This window comes from Schistocerca americana, chromosome 4 (assembly GCF_021461395.2).
Source record: "Schistocerca americana isolate TAMUIC-IGC-003095 chromosome 4, iqSchAmer2.1, whole genome shotgun sequence".
In the NCBI taxonomy this organism is placed as follows: domain Eukaryota; kingdom Metazoa; phylum Arthropoda; class Insecta; order Orthoptera; family Acrididae; genus Schistocerca; species Schistocerca americana.
The window spans coordinates 564,528,188-564,546,981 of record NC_060122.1 but is presented as its reverse complement, the minus strand read 5'-3'; the positions used below and the strand labels follow the sequence as shown (position 1 = coordinate 564,546,981).

At 39.0% G+C, this 18,794-nt stretch overlaps 1 protein-coding gene across 1 annotated transcript in view; it reads right to left on the bottom strand.

Annotated features, from left to right (window-relative positions):
- Positions 1–18,794, bottom strand: part of LOC124614041 (integrin alpha-4-like) — a 560,480-nt gene that overhangs the window by 411,781 nt on the left and 129,905 nt on the right. Inside the window, exon 5 of the mRNA XM_047142871.1 lies at positions 848–948. Within this exon, the coding sequence (XP_046998827.1) occupies positions 848–948 (101 nt within the window). The remainder of the gene's footprint in view (positions 1–847; positions 949–18,794) is intronic.

Here is an 18,794-nt window from a genome sequence, read left to right as displayed (position 1 = left end):
GGGCTAAAAATATATAACAAATTAAAAGGAAAAAAGCATATTAACCATGGACTTGGTTTACTGAAAAGTTTACTCAAATATATTTTAATAGAGAAATGTTACTACACCAATGAAGAATTCATGGAAAACAGTCTGAACTTTGAACATTAAAAATCTATAGCTATTATTGTTGTGTTGTCTGTGTAAAACAAAGGAAATCAGCAAACTGTCAATTTGTAGTAAATATTGTAGTATTGTAGTTATTGGCATTATTCTTAAAATAGTGAAAAAAGAATTTCTGTAAATCATTATATATAATATTTTTGTTAAACTTGATGTGTCTCCTGTACAACAGATCATACTATCTGTATAATGTATGTAGGTCTAATGTGACTAATAAATCATATTTTATATTTACATTTAGATTTACTCATTCTAGATACAACTACTAAACTGTGGCTAAACTATTTCCCTACAGTATCCTTTATTTCTGGAGTATTCATATAGTGGTTTGACCGGGAGATCTTTTGTGAAATTGGAAAGTAGGACAGAAGAGCCTGTACGCTGAAGCAATCAGGGTATGCCATTGTCCGTGCCTCAATAACTCAGTCATTAAGAGTATTATTAGCCATTACAGTCAAGGTTCTGGTTTCAAATCTTAGTACAGCATATAGTTTTAATGTGTCAAGAAAATTCAAAACATCCTACACTCATCTCTTAGGTGATATATTTATGATAATTACTCTTATAAGATAAAGTTTATGATAATTACTCTTATAAAATACTTGTTAATTAAGAATATTCAAAATTAATTAACTTATGCATGGTTACAGTGCCCAAGTTACTTTATGTACAATATCTGACTTACCTTTGGATAGTGAGCTGAAATTCCTGCCTGACCCAAAGCTGTGTTAGAAATGCGGACTGTCCTGCTTCCAAACTTAACTGTCTTGGTGTAATATCTTGTATCTGAAAAAAAATATTGTTCTCATTTAGGAAATGTTATCAACAAACTTTGTTATTGCCACAGTTCATGCACTGGTTTCTGAATATTTATTTATGTCTGTGGACCATTCTGTACTGCAGTATTGGACATGTTATGTTTACATGATATCTGAATAATTGAAAGGTTCAAAATTATCCAAATAGAGGCATATGTCAACAAAATGACTGATGTCTTAAAAATATACAGTAAAATACAAGTACCTAAACAAAAAAAAAACATATTTGCACAATTACATATGAAATACTACATTTATTATTAGCTTCAAAATATTCTGTAACACTGTATAGGCAAGTTTCAATGAAGAGAAATTTTAATTTATTTTTCAAAAGCGACATGCTTTCAGTTTGGACTGTTGTATAGAAGGCATTCTGCTTTAATAGGCTTTTTGTTGGTTAATCTGAGTCAATTTTCTTCAATAGTTATGAAACTTTCTGTTTAATGGAACAGCATATACACTTGTTACATAAATAATTTTTTCATATATGTATAGTGATCCTACTGTTAATACATTTAGTTCCATGAATATATTTTTGCAGCTATCTTATAGCCTTATTTTGTAGCTTTAGTGCTCTTTGTATATGCACATCTTCATAATTTACACAGATCAGGATACCTTAAGAAATTTATAAATGAACTATCCCATAGTACATTTTTATTAGTGGTTGTAAGTTTGAAGTCCTTGACATTTTTAATTAGAAATATACTTGAACTCACTGTTTGACAAATATTATTTATATGCATCTCCAGTGTCAGGTAACACTTCACTCTCAGGCAGAAAAATTTAGAAGCTTCTGTCTCTTTTAAATTCAAGTCTACAAGTTGAGAGTAATATTGTTCAAGTTATTTGTTTTGTTTGCATGTGTTTCAATATAATATATGGTTTTCGTTACATTTATAATAAGATAATTTCCTCTGAAGTAATTGTTTCCATTTTCCATATTTACAGAAGGTTGCTTTTTTAAATCATCTGTTGAAACATTGCTTGTAAGAAATGAAATTTCATCTGCATACATGACAGCATCTATTTTGAGAATATCCTTTTCTTATAAAATGAAAAGTAGTGGACAAGGCACTGACCCTTGAAGCACTGCATATTTAACAAATTAAAAATCTGAATAAAGATTTCTGATAAAATTGTCCTCTATTTCCCGTTATTGATTTTACAGTTCAGCTATTTTCCTCATTATAACATAATACGTAATCTTTTCTAGTTATATGTTGTGGCATGCTAAATCAAAAGCTTTTGAAAGGTCAGGAAATGTACTGCAAACTTCATTTTGTTGGTCTGGTGTGTGATATTTGCCTGCTTTATTTCTTCGTTGATGATCCTCAGTGTCATCGTACTGCACTGTGATACTGGCTGAAAAATGGGGGATGGAAGTTCAACACTGACTACTATAAATGATATAGCTGACAGTTGCACAGTTAAGTTTCATAGTTCATTTCTTTACTTTCACTGGTCACAAACTGTAGGTGCAGCCACAATGGAGGGGTATCCATTGAGAGGCCAGACAAACCTGTGGTTCCTGGAGAGGGGCAGCAGCCTTTTCAGTAGTTGCAGGGGCAACAGTCTGGATGATTGACTGATCTGACCTTGTAACACTAAACAAAATGGCCTTGCTGTGCTGGTACTGCGAACGGTTGAAAGCAAGGGGAAACTACAGCCGTAATATTTCCCGAGGGCATGCAGCTTTACTGTATGGTTAAACATGATGGCATCCTCTTGGGTAAAATATTCCAGAGGTAAAATAGTCACCCATTTGGATCTCCGGTCGGGGACTACTCAGGAAGACATTGTTATCAGGTGAAAGGAAACTGGAATTAAATGGATCAGAGCATGGAGTGTCACATCAATTAATCGGGCAGGTAGGTTAGAAAATTTAAAAAGGGAAATGGATAGGTTTAAGTTAGATAAAGTGGGAATTAGTGAAGTTTGGTGGCAGGAGGAACAAGACTTTTCGTCAGGTGAATACAGGGTTATAAATACAAAATCAAATAGGGGTAATGCAGGAGTAGGTTTAATAATGAATAAAAAATAGGAGTGCGGGTTAGCTACTACAAACAGCATAGTGAACGTATTATTGTGGCCAAGATAGACATGAAGCCTACACCTACTACAGTAGTACAAGTTTAAATGACAACTAACTCTGCAGATGATTAAGAAATTGATGAAATGTATGATGAGATAAAAGAAATTATTCAGGTAGTGAAGGGAGATGAAAATTTAATAGTCGCAGGTGACTGGAATTCGATAGTAGGAAAAGGAAGAGAAGGAAACGTAGTAGGTGAATATGGATTGGGGGCAAGATATGAAAGAGGAAGCCGCCTGGTGGAATTTTGCACAGAGCACAACTTAATCATAGCTAACACTTGGTTCAAGAATCATAAAAGAAAGTTGTATACCTGGAAGAAGCCTGGAGATACTAGAAGGTATCAGACAGATTATATAATGGTAAGACAGAGATTTAGGAACCAGGATTTAAATTGTAAGACATTTCCAGGGGCAGATGTGGACTCTGACCACAATCTATTGGTTTTGAACTGTAGATTAAAATTGAAGTAACTACAAAAAAGGTGGGAATTTAAGGAGATGGGACCTGGATAAACTGAAAGAACCAGAGGTTCTAGAGAGTTTCAGGAAGAGCATAAGGGAACAATTGACCGGAATGGGGGAAAGAAATACAGTAGAAGAAGAATGTATAGCTTTGACGATTGAAGTAGTGAAGGCAGCAGAGGATCAAGTAGGTAAAAAGACTAGGGCTAGTAGAAATCCTTGGGTATCAGAAGAAATATTGAATTTAATTGATGAAAGGAGAAAATATAAAAATGCAGTAAATGAAGCAGGCAAAGAGGAATACTAACATCTCAAAAATGAGATTGACAGGAAGTGCAAAATGGCTAAGCAGGGATGGCTAGAGGCCAAATGCAAGGATGTAGAGGTTTATCTCACTAGGGGTAAGATAGATACTGCCTACAGGAAAATTAAAGAGACCATTGGAGAAAAGAGAACCACTTGTATGAATATCAAGAGCTCAGATGGAAACACAGTTCTAAGCAAAGAAGGGAAAGCAGAAAGGTGGTAGGAGTCTATAGAGGGTCCATACAAGGGTGATGTACTTGAGGACAATATTATGGAAGTGGAAGAGGATGTAGATGGAGATCAAATGGGAGATACGGTACTGCATGAGGAGTTTGACTGAGCACTGAAAGACCTGAGACGAAACAAGGCCCCAGGAGTAGACAACATTCCATTAGAACTACTGACAGCCCTGGGAGAGCCAGTCCTGACAAAATTCTACGATCTGGTGAGCAAGATGTATGAGACTGACGAAATACCCTCAGACTTCAAGAAGAATATAATAATTCCAATCCCAAAGAAATCAGGTGTTGACAGATGTGAAAATTACCAAACTATCAGTTTAATAAGTCACAGCTGCAAAATACTAATGCGAATGCTTTACAGACAAATGGAAAAACTGGTAGAAGCTGACCTCGGGGAAGACCAGTTTGGATTTGGTAGAAATATTGGAACACATGAGGCAATACTGACCTTACGACTCACTTTAGAAGAAAGATTAGGGAAAGGCAAACCTACATTTATGGTTTTTATAGACTTAGAGAAAGCTTTTGACAATGTTGACTGGAATACTCTCTTTCAAATTCTAAAGGTGGCAAGGGTAAATTACATGGAGTGAAAGGCTGTTTACAATTTGTACAGAAATGGCAGTTATAAGAGTCCAGGAGCAGGAAACGGTGGCAGTGGTTGGGAAGGGAGTGAGACAGGGTTGTAGCCTCTCCCTGATGTTATTCAATCTGTATATTGGGCAAGCAGTAAAGGAAACAATAGAACAATTTGGAGTAGGTATTAAAATCCATGGAGAAGAAATAAAAACTTTGAGGTTCGCCGATGACATTGTAATTCTGTCAGAGACAGCAAGGGACTTGGAAGAGCAGTTGAATGGAATGGACAGTGTCTTGAAAGGAGGATGTAAGATGAACATCAACAAAAGCAAAACGAGCATAATGCAATGTAGTAGAGTTAACTCAGGTGATGCTGAGGGAATTAGATTAGGAAATGAGACACTTAAAGTAGTAAAGGAGTTTTGCTATTTGGGGAGCAAAATAACTGATGATGATAGAGGGGATATAAAATGTAGACTGGCAATGGCAAGGAAAGCGTTTCTGAATAAGAGGAATTTGTTAACATCAAGTATAGTTTTAAGTGTCAGGAAGTCATTTCTGAAAGTATTTGTATGGAGTGTAGCCATGTATGGAATTGAAACGTGCATGATAAATAGTTTGGACAAGAAGAGAATAGAAGCTTTCGAAATGTGGTGCTATAGACGAATTCTGAAGATTAAATGGGTAGATCACATAACTAATGAGGAGGTACTGAATAGGATTGGGGAGAAGAGGAGTTTGTGGCACAACTTGACAAGAAGAAGGGATCGGTTGGTAGGACATGTTCTGACGCATCACGGGATAACCAATTTAGTATTGGAGGGCAGCGTGGAAGGTAAACATTGTAGAGGGAGACCAAGAGATGAATACACTAAGCAGGTTCAGAAGGATGTAGGTTGCAGTAGGTACTGGGAGATGAAGAAGCTTGCACAGGATAGAGTAGCATGGAGAGCTGCATCAAACCAGTCCCAGGATTTAAGACCACAGCAACAACATCAACAACAACAACAATCCTTTTACTAAATCTCTCCAGTCCTTTTCCTTCCCATTCAGCCCTTCTAGTGAAAGAAGGAACTACTGGCTCTGAAAGCATGCTTTCATAAAACCTTTTTTCATATGTGTATTCTCCTCCTTTTACTAAATCTCTCCAGTCCTTTTCCTTCCCATTCAGCCCTTCTAGTGAAAGAAGGAACTACTGGCTCTGAAAGCATGCTTTCATAAAACCTTTTTTCATATGTGTATTCTCCTACCGCCACTTGGTGAGCCCATTACATTGTCTGAAATGGGTGTGAGAATGATGTTAAGGATATAAGTGTAATTATGTTTGGTGTTTGAAATGTGACTCTCAAAATAACAAAATAATATTAATAAATAAAAAATCATGAAGTTATATTCATTATTTACAAACTAATGTGTATCTGGCTTGCATTGTTAAGTGACTCACAGAAACAAAGTGTTTGCATTTAAATTCTGATTAACGAAGTTCTTTTTTCTTCTCTTTTGTTGATGTTTGAGGGAAGGAGGTTGAGCTGTGCATGGCTCGTTTTCATGCTGTTTATTGTTTGTCATCTTGTCTGTACTGTACTGCCACCCTGTTTTCTTATTTGATTTACTGGTGTCACTAAGTTCCTGTCTTATCTGCCCGTGAGTGGCAGCAGCAGCACTTATTGATAAGAGCACTGTCGTATTATCTTTGAAGTGACTGCTAGTATTTCCGGCTCACCGTGTGTTAGGAGTTCAATGGGGGATTGAGCACCAGTGAGGTCCGGAGAGCCTGTACTCACCCGACCATTTTTGGGCCCCTTCAGTTGGTCATCTTGCAGGATGTGGGTTGGTTTCTTGCTTGTGCAGAGATGTTTGGTGGCCAAGGGCCAAGTGTTCCCTGTGCATGGTTTGGTCAGAGACACTGTCTCCAGGCGTCATGTGTTCAAGTTGCGAACGGACATCAAGGCAGTCGGGATGGAGGTCCAATGAGGTCTGCACAGCTAGTACTCGCCTGACTGCTGGCAACACACGTGCACTGTCCAACAGAAGGGTACTTGAGCAGGGATGACCATTGGTTGTTCATTTGGTCAGTTGTCTCATCAAAAGACATGTATTTGGTCGCCGGCCACTTATGGAAACTCTGTGTGTGTCGACTTGAGGTTTCTCTTGTTGTTACACAGTGATAGGTTTCAGTATTTTCGCAGTTCTTGGTGCAAGTGTTTACATGGAACTGTATGTAGCTTCTGTGATTTGCACTGAGCAGTTATCAATGCTGTCTGTGTACTGGAGTAGGCAGTCAGTCGATTGGGACAGAGCAACGAGTGTGTGTTTCCTCGTCGTGTTGATGCTGTCCTGCATGGTGCGTAGTTTGACAGCCTTGATGTCAGTTTATATTTTTGATTGGCTTGGTGCCTTGACTGTGTTTAGATGCCAGTTATCTAGACAATCTTCGACCTTGCTGATATTTTTGGTTGTCATGTCATTGGTTGGGAGGAAGGGAATTGATTAGGCTGTCGGTTGGTTCGTCAGCTGTCCCTAGGTCGTGCTGCCACCCAATTAATTAGTGTTACGTTTGGCTGCCTGCCTTATCTAAACTGTTGTTAGAGTTTCCTGCCCAGGCCAACCCTTGGAACACTTCTGAGCACCACTGTTCTGTTGTTTGTGATTGTGATTTTCTTTTGTCGCAAGCACTGTGCCAGGCCTTCAGCCATGTATTAATTTTGTCTTTTCTATGTTCAGTATATGACCTTCAGCCAAACCTTATATGAAGTATTTTAAGATTAGGTCTTCAGCCATGTTTATTTAAAATTCTTGTTTGCTCTGTATTTAGGCCTTCACCCGCATTTGTTTTAAAATTTGTGGCTTTCTTTAATAATCTATAAATTCCTGTCTGTAAGGTTTCTCTCTAATTATCTTGAATTCTTAAAATGGCCTTCACCCATACTGTCTAAGTGCTTATCTTAAGGTTTGTCTTTGATTATGTTTAATAATTGTGCCTTCAGCTGTTAAGATATTTCTACATCTACATCTACATTTATACTCCGCAAGCCACCCAACAGTGTGTGGCAGAGGGCACTTTACGTGCCACTGTCATTACCTCCCTTTCCTGTTCCAGTCGCGTATGGTTCGCGGGAAGAATGACTATCTGAAAGCCTCCGTGCGTGCTCTAATCTCTCTAATTTTACATTCGTGATCTCCTCTGGAGGTATAAGTAGGGGGAAGCAATATATTCGATACCTCATCCAGAAACGCACTCTCTCGAAACCTGGCGAGCAAGCTACACCACGATGCAGAGCGCCTCTCTTGCAGAGTCTGCCACTTGAGTTTGTTAAACATCTCTGTAACGCTATCACGGTTACCAAATAACCCGGTGACGAAACGCGCCGCTCTTCTTTGGATCTTCTCTATCTCCTCCGTCAACCCGATCTGGTACGGATCCCACACTGATGAGCAATACTCAAGTATAGGTCAAACGAGTGTTTTGTAAGCCACCTCCTTTGTTGATGGACTACATTTTCTAAGGACTCTCCCAATGAATCTCAACCTGGTACCCGCCTTACCAACAATTAATTTTATATGATCATTCCACTTCATCGTTCCGCATGCATACTCCCAGATATTTTACAGAAGTAACTGCTACCAGTGTTTGTTCCACTGTCATATAATCATACAATAAAGGATCCTTCTTTCTATGTATTCGCAATACATTACATTTGTCTATGTTAAGGGTCAGTTGCCACTCTCTGCACCAAGTGCCTATCTGCTGCAGATCTTCCTGCATTTCGCTACAATTTTCTAATGCTGCAACTTCTCTGTATACCACAGCATCATCCGCGAAAAGCCGCATGGGACTTCCGACACTATCTACTAGGTCATTTATATATATTGTGAAAAGCAATGGTCCCATAACACTCCCCTGTGGCACGCCAGAGGTTACTTTAACGTCTGTAGACGTCTCTCCATTGATAACAACATGCTGTGTTCTGTTTGCTAAAAACTCTTCAATCCAGCCACACAGCTGGTCTGATATTCTGTAGGCTCTTACTTTGTTTATCAGGCGACAGTGCGGAACTATATCGAATGCCTTCCGGAAGTCAATAGCATCTAACTGGGAGCCTGTATCTAATATTTTCTGGGTCTCATGAACAAATAAAGCGAGTTGGGTCTCACACGATCGCTGTTTCCGGAATCCATATTGATTCCTACATAGTAGATTCTGGGTTTCCATAAACGACATGATACTCGAGCAAAAAACATGTTCTAAAATTCTACAACAGATCGACGTCAGAGATATAGGTCTATAGTTTTGCGGGCTCGACGACCCTTCTTGAAGACTGGGACTACCTGTGCTCTTTACCAATGATTTGGAACCTTCCGTTCCTCTAGAGACTTGCGGTACATGGCTGTTAGAAGGGGGGCAAGTTCTTTCGCGTACTCTGTGTAGAATCAAATTGGTATCCCATCAGGTCCAGTGGACTTTCCTCTGTTGAGTGATTTCAAGTTTTCTGAAGATGGTTTTCTGTTGTACCATGTAAATGCTTGTTTTTAAAGGTTGCCTGTTATTATGTTAAAATATTATTGGGCTTTCAGCCAAGGAATTAATTTAAATTTTCCTTAATATGGCTTTTAGCCAAAATTGGTAAATGCTTACCTTTTAAAGAATTTCCTTTGTTGATCTGAAATATTATTTGGGTCTTTAGCTGAGAAGACATTTTAATTTTACTTAAGTAAAGCCTTCAGCTGTTAATGTAAATTCTTGTGCCTTAAAAGGAATTATTTAAGGGTACTTTAATTTTACTTAAGTAAGGCCTTCAGTCATTTCTCTAAGTCCTTGTGTTTTAAAAGGAATTATTTAAACCTTATTATTGAGAAGTTACTTCAGCCCTCAGTCATGAATTGATCCTTGTTGTTTTAAATAGAAAACTGTGCATTGTGTTTTCAGGGAATAAAGTTCTGTGTTCTTGTGTAACTAACAGTAACTGATCTTGGCCCCTTTCCACGACCTGATTCACTCTGTCCTGTGAAAACAGATTTCAATATTTTTTCACGATTTCATGATTTCCAAAATAAATGAAATGATAAAAATTTTGCTTGTGTTTTTGGATGCATCTAGGAAATACAGTCCACTATTTTGGCATGTAATTGCATGGACAATTATGCCATATGCTATGTGTTATTCAGGAACCAATTTTGAGAGATCCATTTGAAGCCATATGCCCAATTTGTCAAAATTAAATTGTGTTTCTAGCTGCAATTTATGATCCAAAATGTGATTTGCAGATGAATTCACTGTACTCACTCTCGGTTGTACCGATACCTACTACTCCCAGATTTCATATGGGATTTTCCCATGGAAGGATCTTGTTGAGCATCTATTCTGGATGTAGAAGGCCAACATCAGAGCATCCCACAAAAGTTGTTCTGCAAACCAGCATGGAATAGTACCACCTCGCCATGGATATGTGTGTTTGACTCAGGCACTTGCATTTCCCATTGGATGGAAAAGCATAAACAGTGGTTTTCTGATCTAGTATGCTCTCAGCCTTGAAAAACTCTTAAAATTCTCTCTTGATGTAGTAAGTACCATTGTCTAATGGAAAATATGCAATTCTTCCATGTCTCACATTCTGCATGTCCCTGAAACTTGACAAAGACAAATACCTCACACTTCTGCTTTGGCACTTTCATTGCTGAATATCATGAGTGATCCTCCAGGTAAGTAGCATAGTAATGTGCTCCACTCAAGACAATTTGTCTAATATACATAAATCACCGTGTATCAGTTATATAACATTTTAATAAGTAATTTCTCTAGGCTTTATAGGCTGTCTTTTTTTCTCTTGCATATACACTTTACATTTATCTTTGTATTTAGTAGCACCATGTATTTTGGGCCAATCTTCTTTGTATACAAGTCTTTGGTGCTATAAAATTTCTGCCACATACTGTTGCTTCATTCTCCAATTGTTGATGTGTTTTGTCATTGTATGGCATCACTTTGTAATGTTCACAGTGCACTAAATAGACATCTCTACTTGACGATCAGTCTCCACTGATGGTGCTGTAATAATTCTGAATTGCTTTCCTCATCTTCAGCTATTGCAGAAAGCTAGATACATTGTCCTAATCAGATGTTGCACTTAATTATATTTCTTGATGAACTCAAACACACTCACCACACTCATACACTTCTGTAATTTTAACGTGCATGATGTTATTGGGATGTGGATGAGAATAGGTGTTTGAAATTATAACACACGCATCATCACTGTTTATAAGTGTATTCCAGGTAAACACATTCATACATAAAGAGAAACATAAGCTAGAAATCCTGTCAGTTTCCAACTACAGTGGAAACGGTATTGCATCCAAATGTTGGCCACTGCATTAAGTAATCAGAATTACAACAGTTCCCAAAGAATGCCCCCTATAGACAAGAGTATTAAAATGCTAGCAGCTAATTGCTGAAGCATTCACAACGAAGTCCAGGATTTGAAGCAAATCTGAAAAGCAGAGAAGCTCATATAATGCTTGGTACAGAAGCTGGTTGCCACCAGAAATTGATCTCAGTGAATTTTTGGGAAATTTATGAAGTGTATATCAATGAATAGGCAAATATGAAATGGGAATGTTGTGTTTGTTGCAGTAGACAAAAAACTAAAATCCATTGAGATAAAAATTGAAGCTACATTCAAAATTGTTTCAGCAAGTTTCAGAATCAAGGGTGGGCATAAAAATGTAACTGAAATCTTCAGCGAAAACCTTAGTTCAATTCTATGTTAGTTCTCCAATCATACTGTAACCATCAGTGGAGACATTAATCAGCCAACAATCAGATGGGAAAAATCACTGTTTTGATGGTGATGAGGGTCACAAGACATTGTGTGAAACATCACTAAATGGTTCAGAACCCCACTCAAGAAGGAAATATATTAGATCTAAAAGCAACAAACAGACCTGACCTCTTCAAGGTTTTCCACACCAAAACGTGCCAGTGATCATGACATGCCTGTGGCAACAATGATAATCAAAGTACAAAGGTCAATAAAAAAATGGAAAGATACATATATTCACTAAATTAGATAAAAAACCTGTAGTGTCATACCTCAATGAGGAACTTGAAATTTTCAGTACAAGACAGAAGCATGTAGAGGAACTGTGGATTAAATTGAAAATAATAATTTGCCATGCACTGGATATAAATGTACCCAGCAGAAAATCAACAGTGTGAGAAAAATCAGATTACCAGCTACTGTAAGAAAGGCACATCAAGTTGCGGACAGGCATGATTAAAAGACACTCACATAAAGCTTTTGGCCTAAGCCTTCATTAGTAAAAGAGAGAGAAATGGCAATGTTGTATTTGTTGCAGTAGACAAAAAACTGAAGTCCACTGAGATAAAAATTGAAACTACATGCAAAATTGTTTCAACAAGGGGCATAATCAAGGGTGGGCATAAAATTGTAACTGAAATCTTCAGAGAAAACCTCAGTTCAGTTCTACGTTAGTTCCCCAATCATACTGTAACCATCAGTGGAGACTTTAATCAGCCAACAATCAGATGGGAAAATCACTGTTTTGATGGTGATGAGGGTCACAAGAAATCCTGCGAAACATTACTAAATGGTTCAGAATCCCACTCAAGAAGGAAATATATTAGATCTAAAAGCAACAAACAGACCTGACCTCTTCAAGTTTTTCACTCCGAAGCTGGTGTCAGTGATCATGACATGGCTGTGGCAACAGTGGTAACCAAAGTACAAAGGTAAAAAAAAAAAAATAGAAAGATACATACGTTCACTAAATTAGATGAAAAACCTGTAGCGTCATACCTCAGTGAGGAACTTTAAACTTTCAGTACAAGACAGAAGCATATAGAGGAAGTATGGCTTGGTTTGAAAATAATAGTTTGCCATGCACTGGATATAAATGTACCCAGCAGAAAATCGACAGTCTAAGTAAAGACAGATTACTAACTACTGTAAGAAAGGCACATCAAGTTGTGGCAGGCATGATTAAAAGACGCTCACATAAAGCTTTTGGCCTCAGCCTTCATTAGTAAAAGAGAGACACACACATACACACCATTAACATAGGTGCACAGGTGCACATAAGCAAGGACACATCATGCACACACAACTGCCAGCTCCAGCATCTTGAGCCAGAATGCAACGTCATTTGGGATGCAAGCAACAATCTCAAGGGGGGGGGGGGGGGGGGGAGGAGAGGAGTGGGGAAAGATGAATGGGTGCATTGGCAGAAGGCTGCATATAAACAGGGTGGGAGATGAGATTGGGGAGGAGATGATAGGATGAAGAAGGCAGAAACTGTTGGGTGGACAATGTCGTGACAGTATGTTACCATAGGTTGAGGGCAGGATAATTACAGAAGCAGAGAATGTGTTGTTACGATAACTCTCAAATGTGCGGTTCAGAAAATCTAATGGTGGAGGAAAGGAAGTTTGTTATGTTTGGCTGTTCTTTCTTCTACTTCTTCAGCCATACACAACCTCAAAACAAATCCTGACCTAATCAGCCTACCTGCAGATGAAGGTTTCACCACTCTGGCTATGAATTGTGTTGAGTACCCATCAGAAGTCCTCCACCAATTATCTGATTCCTCCACCTTTAATCTCTGGCAGAGTGATCCCATTCCAGAAGTCCAACACAATCTCCAATCCCTGCTTAAAGCCTTAGGCCTTTCCCAGAACATCTCCACTGAATCCATTTCCCTCCTCACCCCTACAACATGCACACATCCAGCTTCCTCATGCTCCCCAAAATCTACAAACCCAACCAATTTGGATGCTCCACTGTGGCTGGTTATTGTGCCCCCACTGAGAGAATTTCGGTCCTCATTGATCAACACCTCCAACCAACTGCCTGTAATTTAGCCTCCCACGTCAAAAACATGAACCACTTCCTTCACTGACTCTCCACCATGTCCACCCCTTATCCTCTTGGATCCTTACCCATCACTGTTGACACCACCTCTCAATACACTAACATCCCTCATGCCCATGGTCTTACCACTATTGAACACAACCTTTTCCAACGTCCTTCAAATTCCAAATCCAATATCTAATTCCAGAATGGGATTTTCACTCTGCAGTGGAGTGTGCGCTGATATGAAACTTCCTGGCAGATTAAAACTGTGTGCCCGACTGAGACTTGAACTCGGGACCTTTGCATTTTGTGGGTAAGTGCTCTAGGTAGGAGACAAGATACTGGCAGAAGTAAAGCTGTGAGGACCGGGTGTGAGTCGTGCTTCGGTAGTTCAGATGGTAGAGCACTTGCCCATGAAAGGCAAAAGTACGGAGTTCAAGTCTCGGTCGGGCACACAGTTTTAATCTGCCAGGAAGTTTCATATCAGCACACACTCCACTGCAGAGTTAAAATCTCATTTTGGAAACATCCCCCAGGCTGTGGCTAAGCCATGTCTCCGCAATATCCTTTCTTTCAGGAGTGCTAGTTCTGCAAGGTTCGAAGGAGAGCTTCTGTAAAGTTTGGAAGGTAGGAGACGAGATACTGGCAGAAGTAAAGATGTGAGGACCTGGTGTGAGTCATGCTTTGGTAGCTCAGATGGTAGAGCACTTGCCCACGAAAGGCAAAGGTCCCGAGTTCAAGTCTCGGTCGGGCACACAGCTTTAATCTGCCAGGAAGTTTCCACTACCTAATTCTTTATACATCTTAATAACTTTATCCTAACCCACAACTACTTCTCATTTTAATGGAAGGTATAGAAGCAAGTCATGCTGCACTGCCATGGGCATGTGCATGAACCTCTCCACCTCTCCTTGGCCAACTATTTGATGGGCCATCTAGAGGAGACCTTCCTAGCCTCCCAAAACATCAAACCTCTAATATGGTTCAGGTTCATTGATGATATCTTCATGATCTGGACGCAGGGCCAAGACACCCTATTTTCGTACCAACAAAACCCCAACACCTTCTGTCCCATCTACTTCATGTTGTCCACCTCAACCCAGTGTGACAACTTCATAAATGTTGACCACCTCCTCTCTGATGACTTAATCTGCACCTCTGTCTACACTAAAACTGCCAACCACCAACAGTACCTGCATTTTGCCAGCTGTCATTCCTTTCACTCCAAAAAATCCCTCCCATATAGCCTGGGAAGACATATCTGCAGTGACAAATATTCCCTTGCTCAGTATGCTGAGGACCTCACAAAGGACTTCGCAGAGAGGTGCTACCCCTCAGATCTAGTCCTCAATCAGATCTTCCATGCCATTTTCCATCACATCCACAATCCTTCCACCGGCTCCAAGAACCAGCCACAAAGGAGTGTTCCCTTCATCACCCAGTACCGCCCTGACTAGAACAACTGAGCACATCCTTTGCCAGGGCTTTGATTACCTATCATCATGCGCTGAAATGAGGGACATCCTATCTGAGATACTTCCCACCCCTCCTAAACTGGTGTTTCAGTGCCAACCCCCCCCCCCCCCCCCTCCCCCCGACCTCTTCAACATCCTAGTCCATCCCTACACCACTCTCAATCCTAGCCCATCAGTGGTCAGGCATGCTGAGAAAGCAGCCATGTCATTTACCAGCTCTGCCACACTCACTGCACAGCTTTTTGTATTAGCATGACTACAAACCAGCTGTCCACCAGGATGAATGGCCACTACCAAACTGTGGCCAAGAGCAAAGTAGACCATCTTGTGACACACCTGAGCCATCTGGATCCTTTCCTCCACCACCAGCTTTCCTGCACACCACAGATGGGAGTTATCCTTATAACAGATTCTCTGCTCCTGTAATTATCCTGGCCTCAACCTGTGTTACTGGTAACATACTGTCACCACATCCTCCACCAAACAGTTTCCATCCTCTTCATCCTGCCATCTCCTCCTCAATCTCATCTCCCACCCTGTTTATTTGCGACCCTCTGCCAATGCACCCAGCCTTCTTTCTCCACTACTCTCCATTTTTGCTCCTTTTTCCCTCATCTCCCTGCTCCGCAACTTCCTGATGCTGCACCTGTGGCAGTCTAGTGCCTGCACACACAAGCAGACATTGTTCATCTTTCCCTCACCCTTACACTACTATCCCTTCCACTTCTCTGTCCAATCCGTATTGATGCTTGCATCCCAAATGATGTTGGATTGTGGCTTGAGATGCTGAAGTTGATGGTTGTGTGTGCATGAGGTGTGCTTGCTTATATGTATGTGAATGGTGTGTGTGTGTGTGTGTGTGTGTGTGTGTGTGTGTGTGTGTGTGTGTGTGTGTGTTTGCATGTGTGTGTGTGTGTGTGTGTGTGTGTGTGTGTGTGTGTGTGTGTGTGTGTGTGTGTGCGTCTCTTTAACTAATGAAGGCTGAGGCCAAAAGCTTTATGTGAGTGTCTTTTAAGGGGCTCCGGAACGCCCTGTACTTGCAATGTTAAAATAACGCTTATAAATTACATCTTTCCTCACAAAGTATTTGAGGTAGGAAGTTAACTTTTTACAGATTATTTATTGGAATATGGGCTACAACTTAGCACAGGGATTTTACAAAATTTTAGTTCAGTTATTAAAGATGATTTTTTTTCAATTGTAATGAAAATTCACAAAATTTTTTATTTATATATTCAAAAATATACAGTTTTTTGGAAAAAGGCTGTGTTAAATTATGCAGAAGGTACTGTGTAACATTTACTGAAAGTTTGAAACAAATATGTTCGGAAGATCCTTAGAAAACATGTAATTAGTATGAGAAAATAAAAGTTTTGGGAATCGAGCGACAAAGATTGGATTAACTTTTTAGTGCATTCCAGGTCCATAGGATGGATTATCTTCATCCTCTGCAAACTCTCCTCCTGTTTACTCTTTCTTGTATTTCTAGACTCTTTACAGCCCTGTCTGCAGCCCGAAGGCGTTCCTTGTCTAAAGCAAGCATCGCTCGTTGTTGTGTTCGTAGATTTTGCTACCATTTTCTTCAGTTGCAGTTACTGCAACACTGTTCCAAAAGGTGGTCATGTATGAACACTTATCACATTTCAGTTGTATTTCACTAGCAAGTTCTACGTGCTTTATTATGGAGAGTTCCAGACCAACTTCACTACAATGAATACGTCTTACACAGTTTGAAAAAATTCCTTTGAGAACCGACATATCAAATATTTCATTCACATCTGATTCGCCCATAAAACATTCATAGTTTTCACTCATTGAACCAAGCTTCTTCTGTGAAGTATTTTCTTTCCCACTTTGACTGCTATGGGCAGGTGTACTTGAGAGGTTAGGTTCACTCACTTGGTTATCGTCTTTATTGTTTACAGTAATAACACATACCTTTGGCTTTCCAACATTTCTCCTTTTCTTAAAAGCCTTCAGAGGATTTCTAATAACTTTACTTTTACTCATTATTATACTTCAACAAAACAGAGACTCAAGAAACAGAATTAATTACGAATATTTTCGAGATAACGACAGAGTAAATAAACATGAAACTATTGACAATCACACCAGCAATATATATTGAACCATCACAGGTTAGCCACAACACATACTTTATCTCACATCACTAAAATGTACCTGATGAACACGGACGTTAATAATAACACCATTTGACAGCAGTTTAACAGCGCCACAGTGGGTCACGCCCATGTAGAACACATTTCAAAAAAAATTTAAAAATAGTCTTCGGGATTGAATAAATTATATATCTATTAAAAGTTAATAGTCTGCAGATTCAGAAAACGCAAAAAAGTAAAAATTGAACTTTTCATGATTTTGAGCCTTTCCGGAGCCCCTTAATTCTGCCTCTCTACAACTTGATGTGTCTTTCTTACAGTACCTAGCAAACTGTCTTTTCGTACAGTGTTGCAATCTGTCTTTTCTTACATCATTGATTTTCTGCTTGGTACATTTATACCCAGTGCATGGTCAACTACTATTTTTGACTGCAGCCGTAGCTCATCTACAAGCTTCTGTCTTATACTGAAAGTTTCAAGTTTTGTGATTGTGTTATGATTGTATCTAGAGGTTTTGATCAGTAACACTGAATGTGAAAGTGAGTCCCAATGACCCAAAACTATAGAGTATATGGTATTCCAACCACCAAGAAGAGAACTCAAATAATGAAAAGAATAAAACTATAAGTTGTGTTGCACATGCACCTAAGACTTCGTTTATTGCATTTAATTATTAAGTACATTAAAATAATAGATTAAGCTTTATTTAAAAAAAACATTATAGTGAATGTTGCAAGCATGTTTTAATCCTGTGCAATAAGGTGTTGATTAATGGTGTGCTGCAAGTCCTCATAATCCAAACACAAGGGAAAGTGAACGAGATGATTGTTCAGATGTGGAGTGACTTAAGTAAAATTACACATGATGTAGGTACTGACTTAAACATCTTAAATAATAGAGGGGATCATGTTTACAAAAAGTAAATACTCATATAGATGAAATATATGGCCAAACAAAGGGAACTGTGATACATAAAGGAAATAGCATTGACCAGGTAGTTGAAGTGGACTTTGGGGTGATAGATGATTGTTAAACTTACTATTTTAAAAGAAGCATGACTCAGATTAATACTTGAAAAAGGTAAAGTTCTGTGTTCTGGACCTAGATGGGCCAATTGTGTCTGACTGACCACCATTTCATCCTCTTCCAGTAACGTTGTTGGATGCCGCATGTAGGAATATATTGTCAGCACACCACTCTCCCACTAATTGCCAAATTTTTTGACCTTGAAAGAGACACTAATCAGCCAAGTAGTTCCTCAGTTGGACTCATAGAGCTGAATGCACCCTGTACAAGTCTTCCCATCCAGGAAAAATTTCTGGCAGTACTAGGAATCAAATCCAGGTCCCCCACATGGCAGTCAGCCATGCTGACTGCTCATCTATGGAATGGATTGAAAAATCACTGAATTTTACTGTAGTACTTAACTACAGTATAAGATCATAGATGAAGGCATGAATAAAATGTAAATGATAGGCAAAACTTCTGTTATTGCAATAGTTCCAAAGTACATTTTGAGGCATATTCCAAAATATTTACAGTGACACAGAATGTAAAGGAGTGTCTGAATCAGTATATTGAGGTCAGTATATTTAATCAGTAAATGAGGTTAGTAGAATTTATTACATATTTAAAATGTGGAGTTAACTTATAAAAGTACACT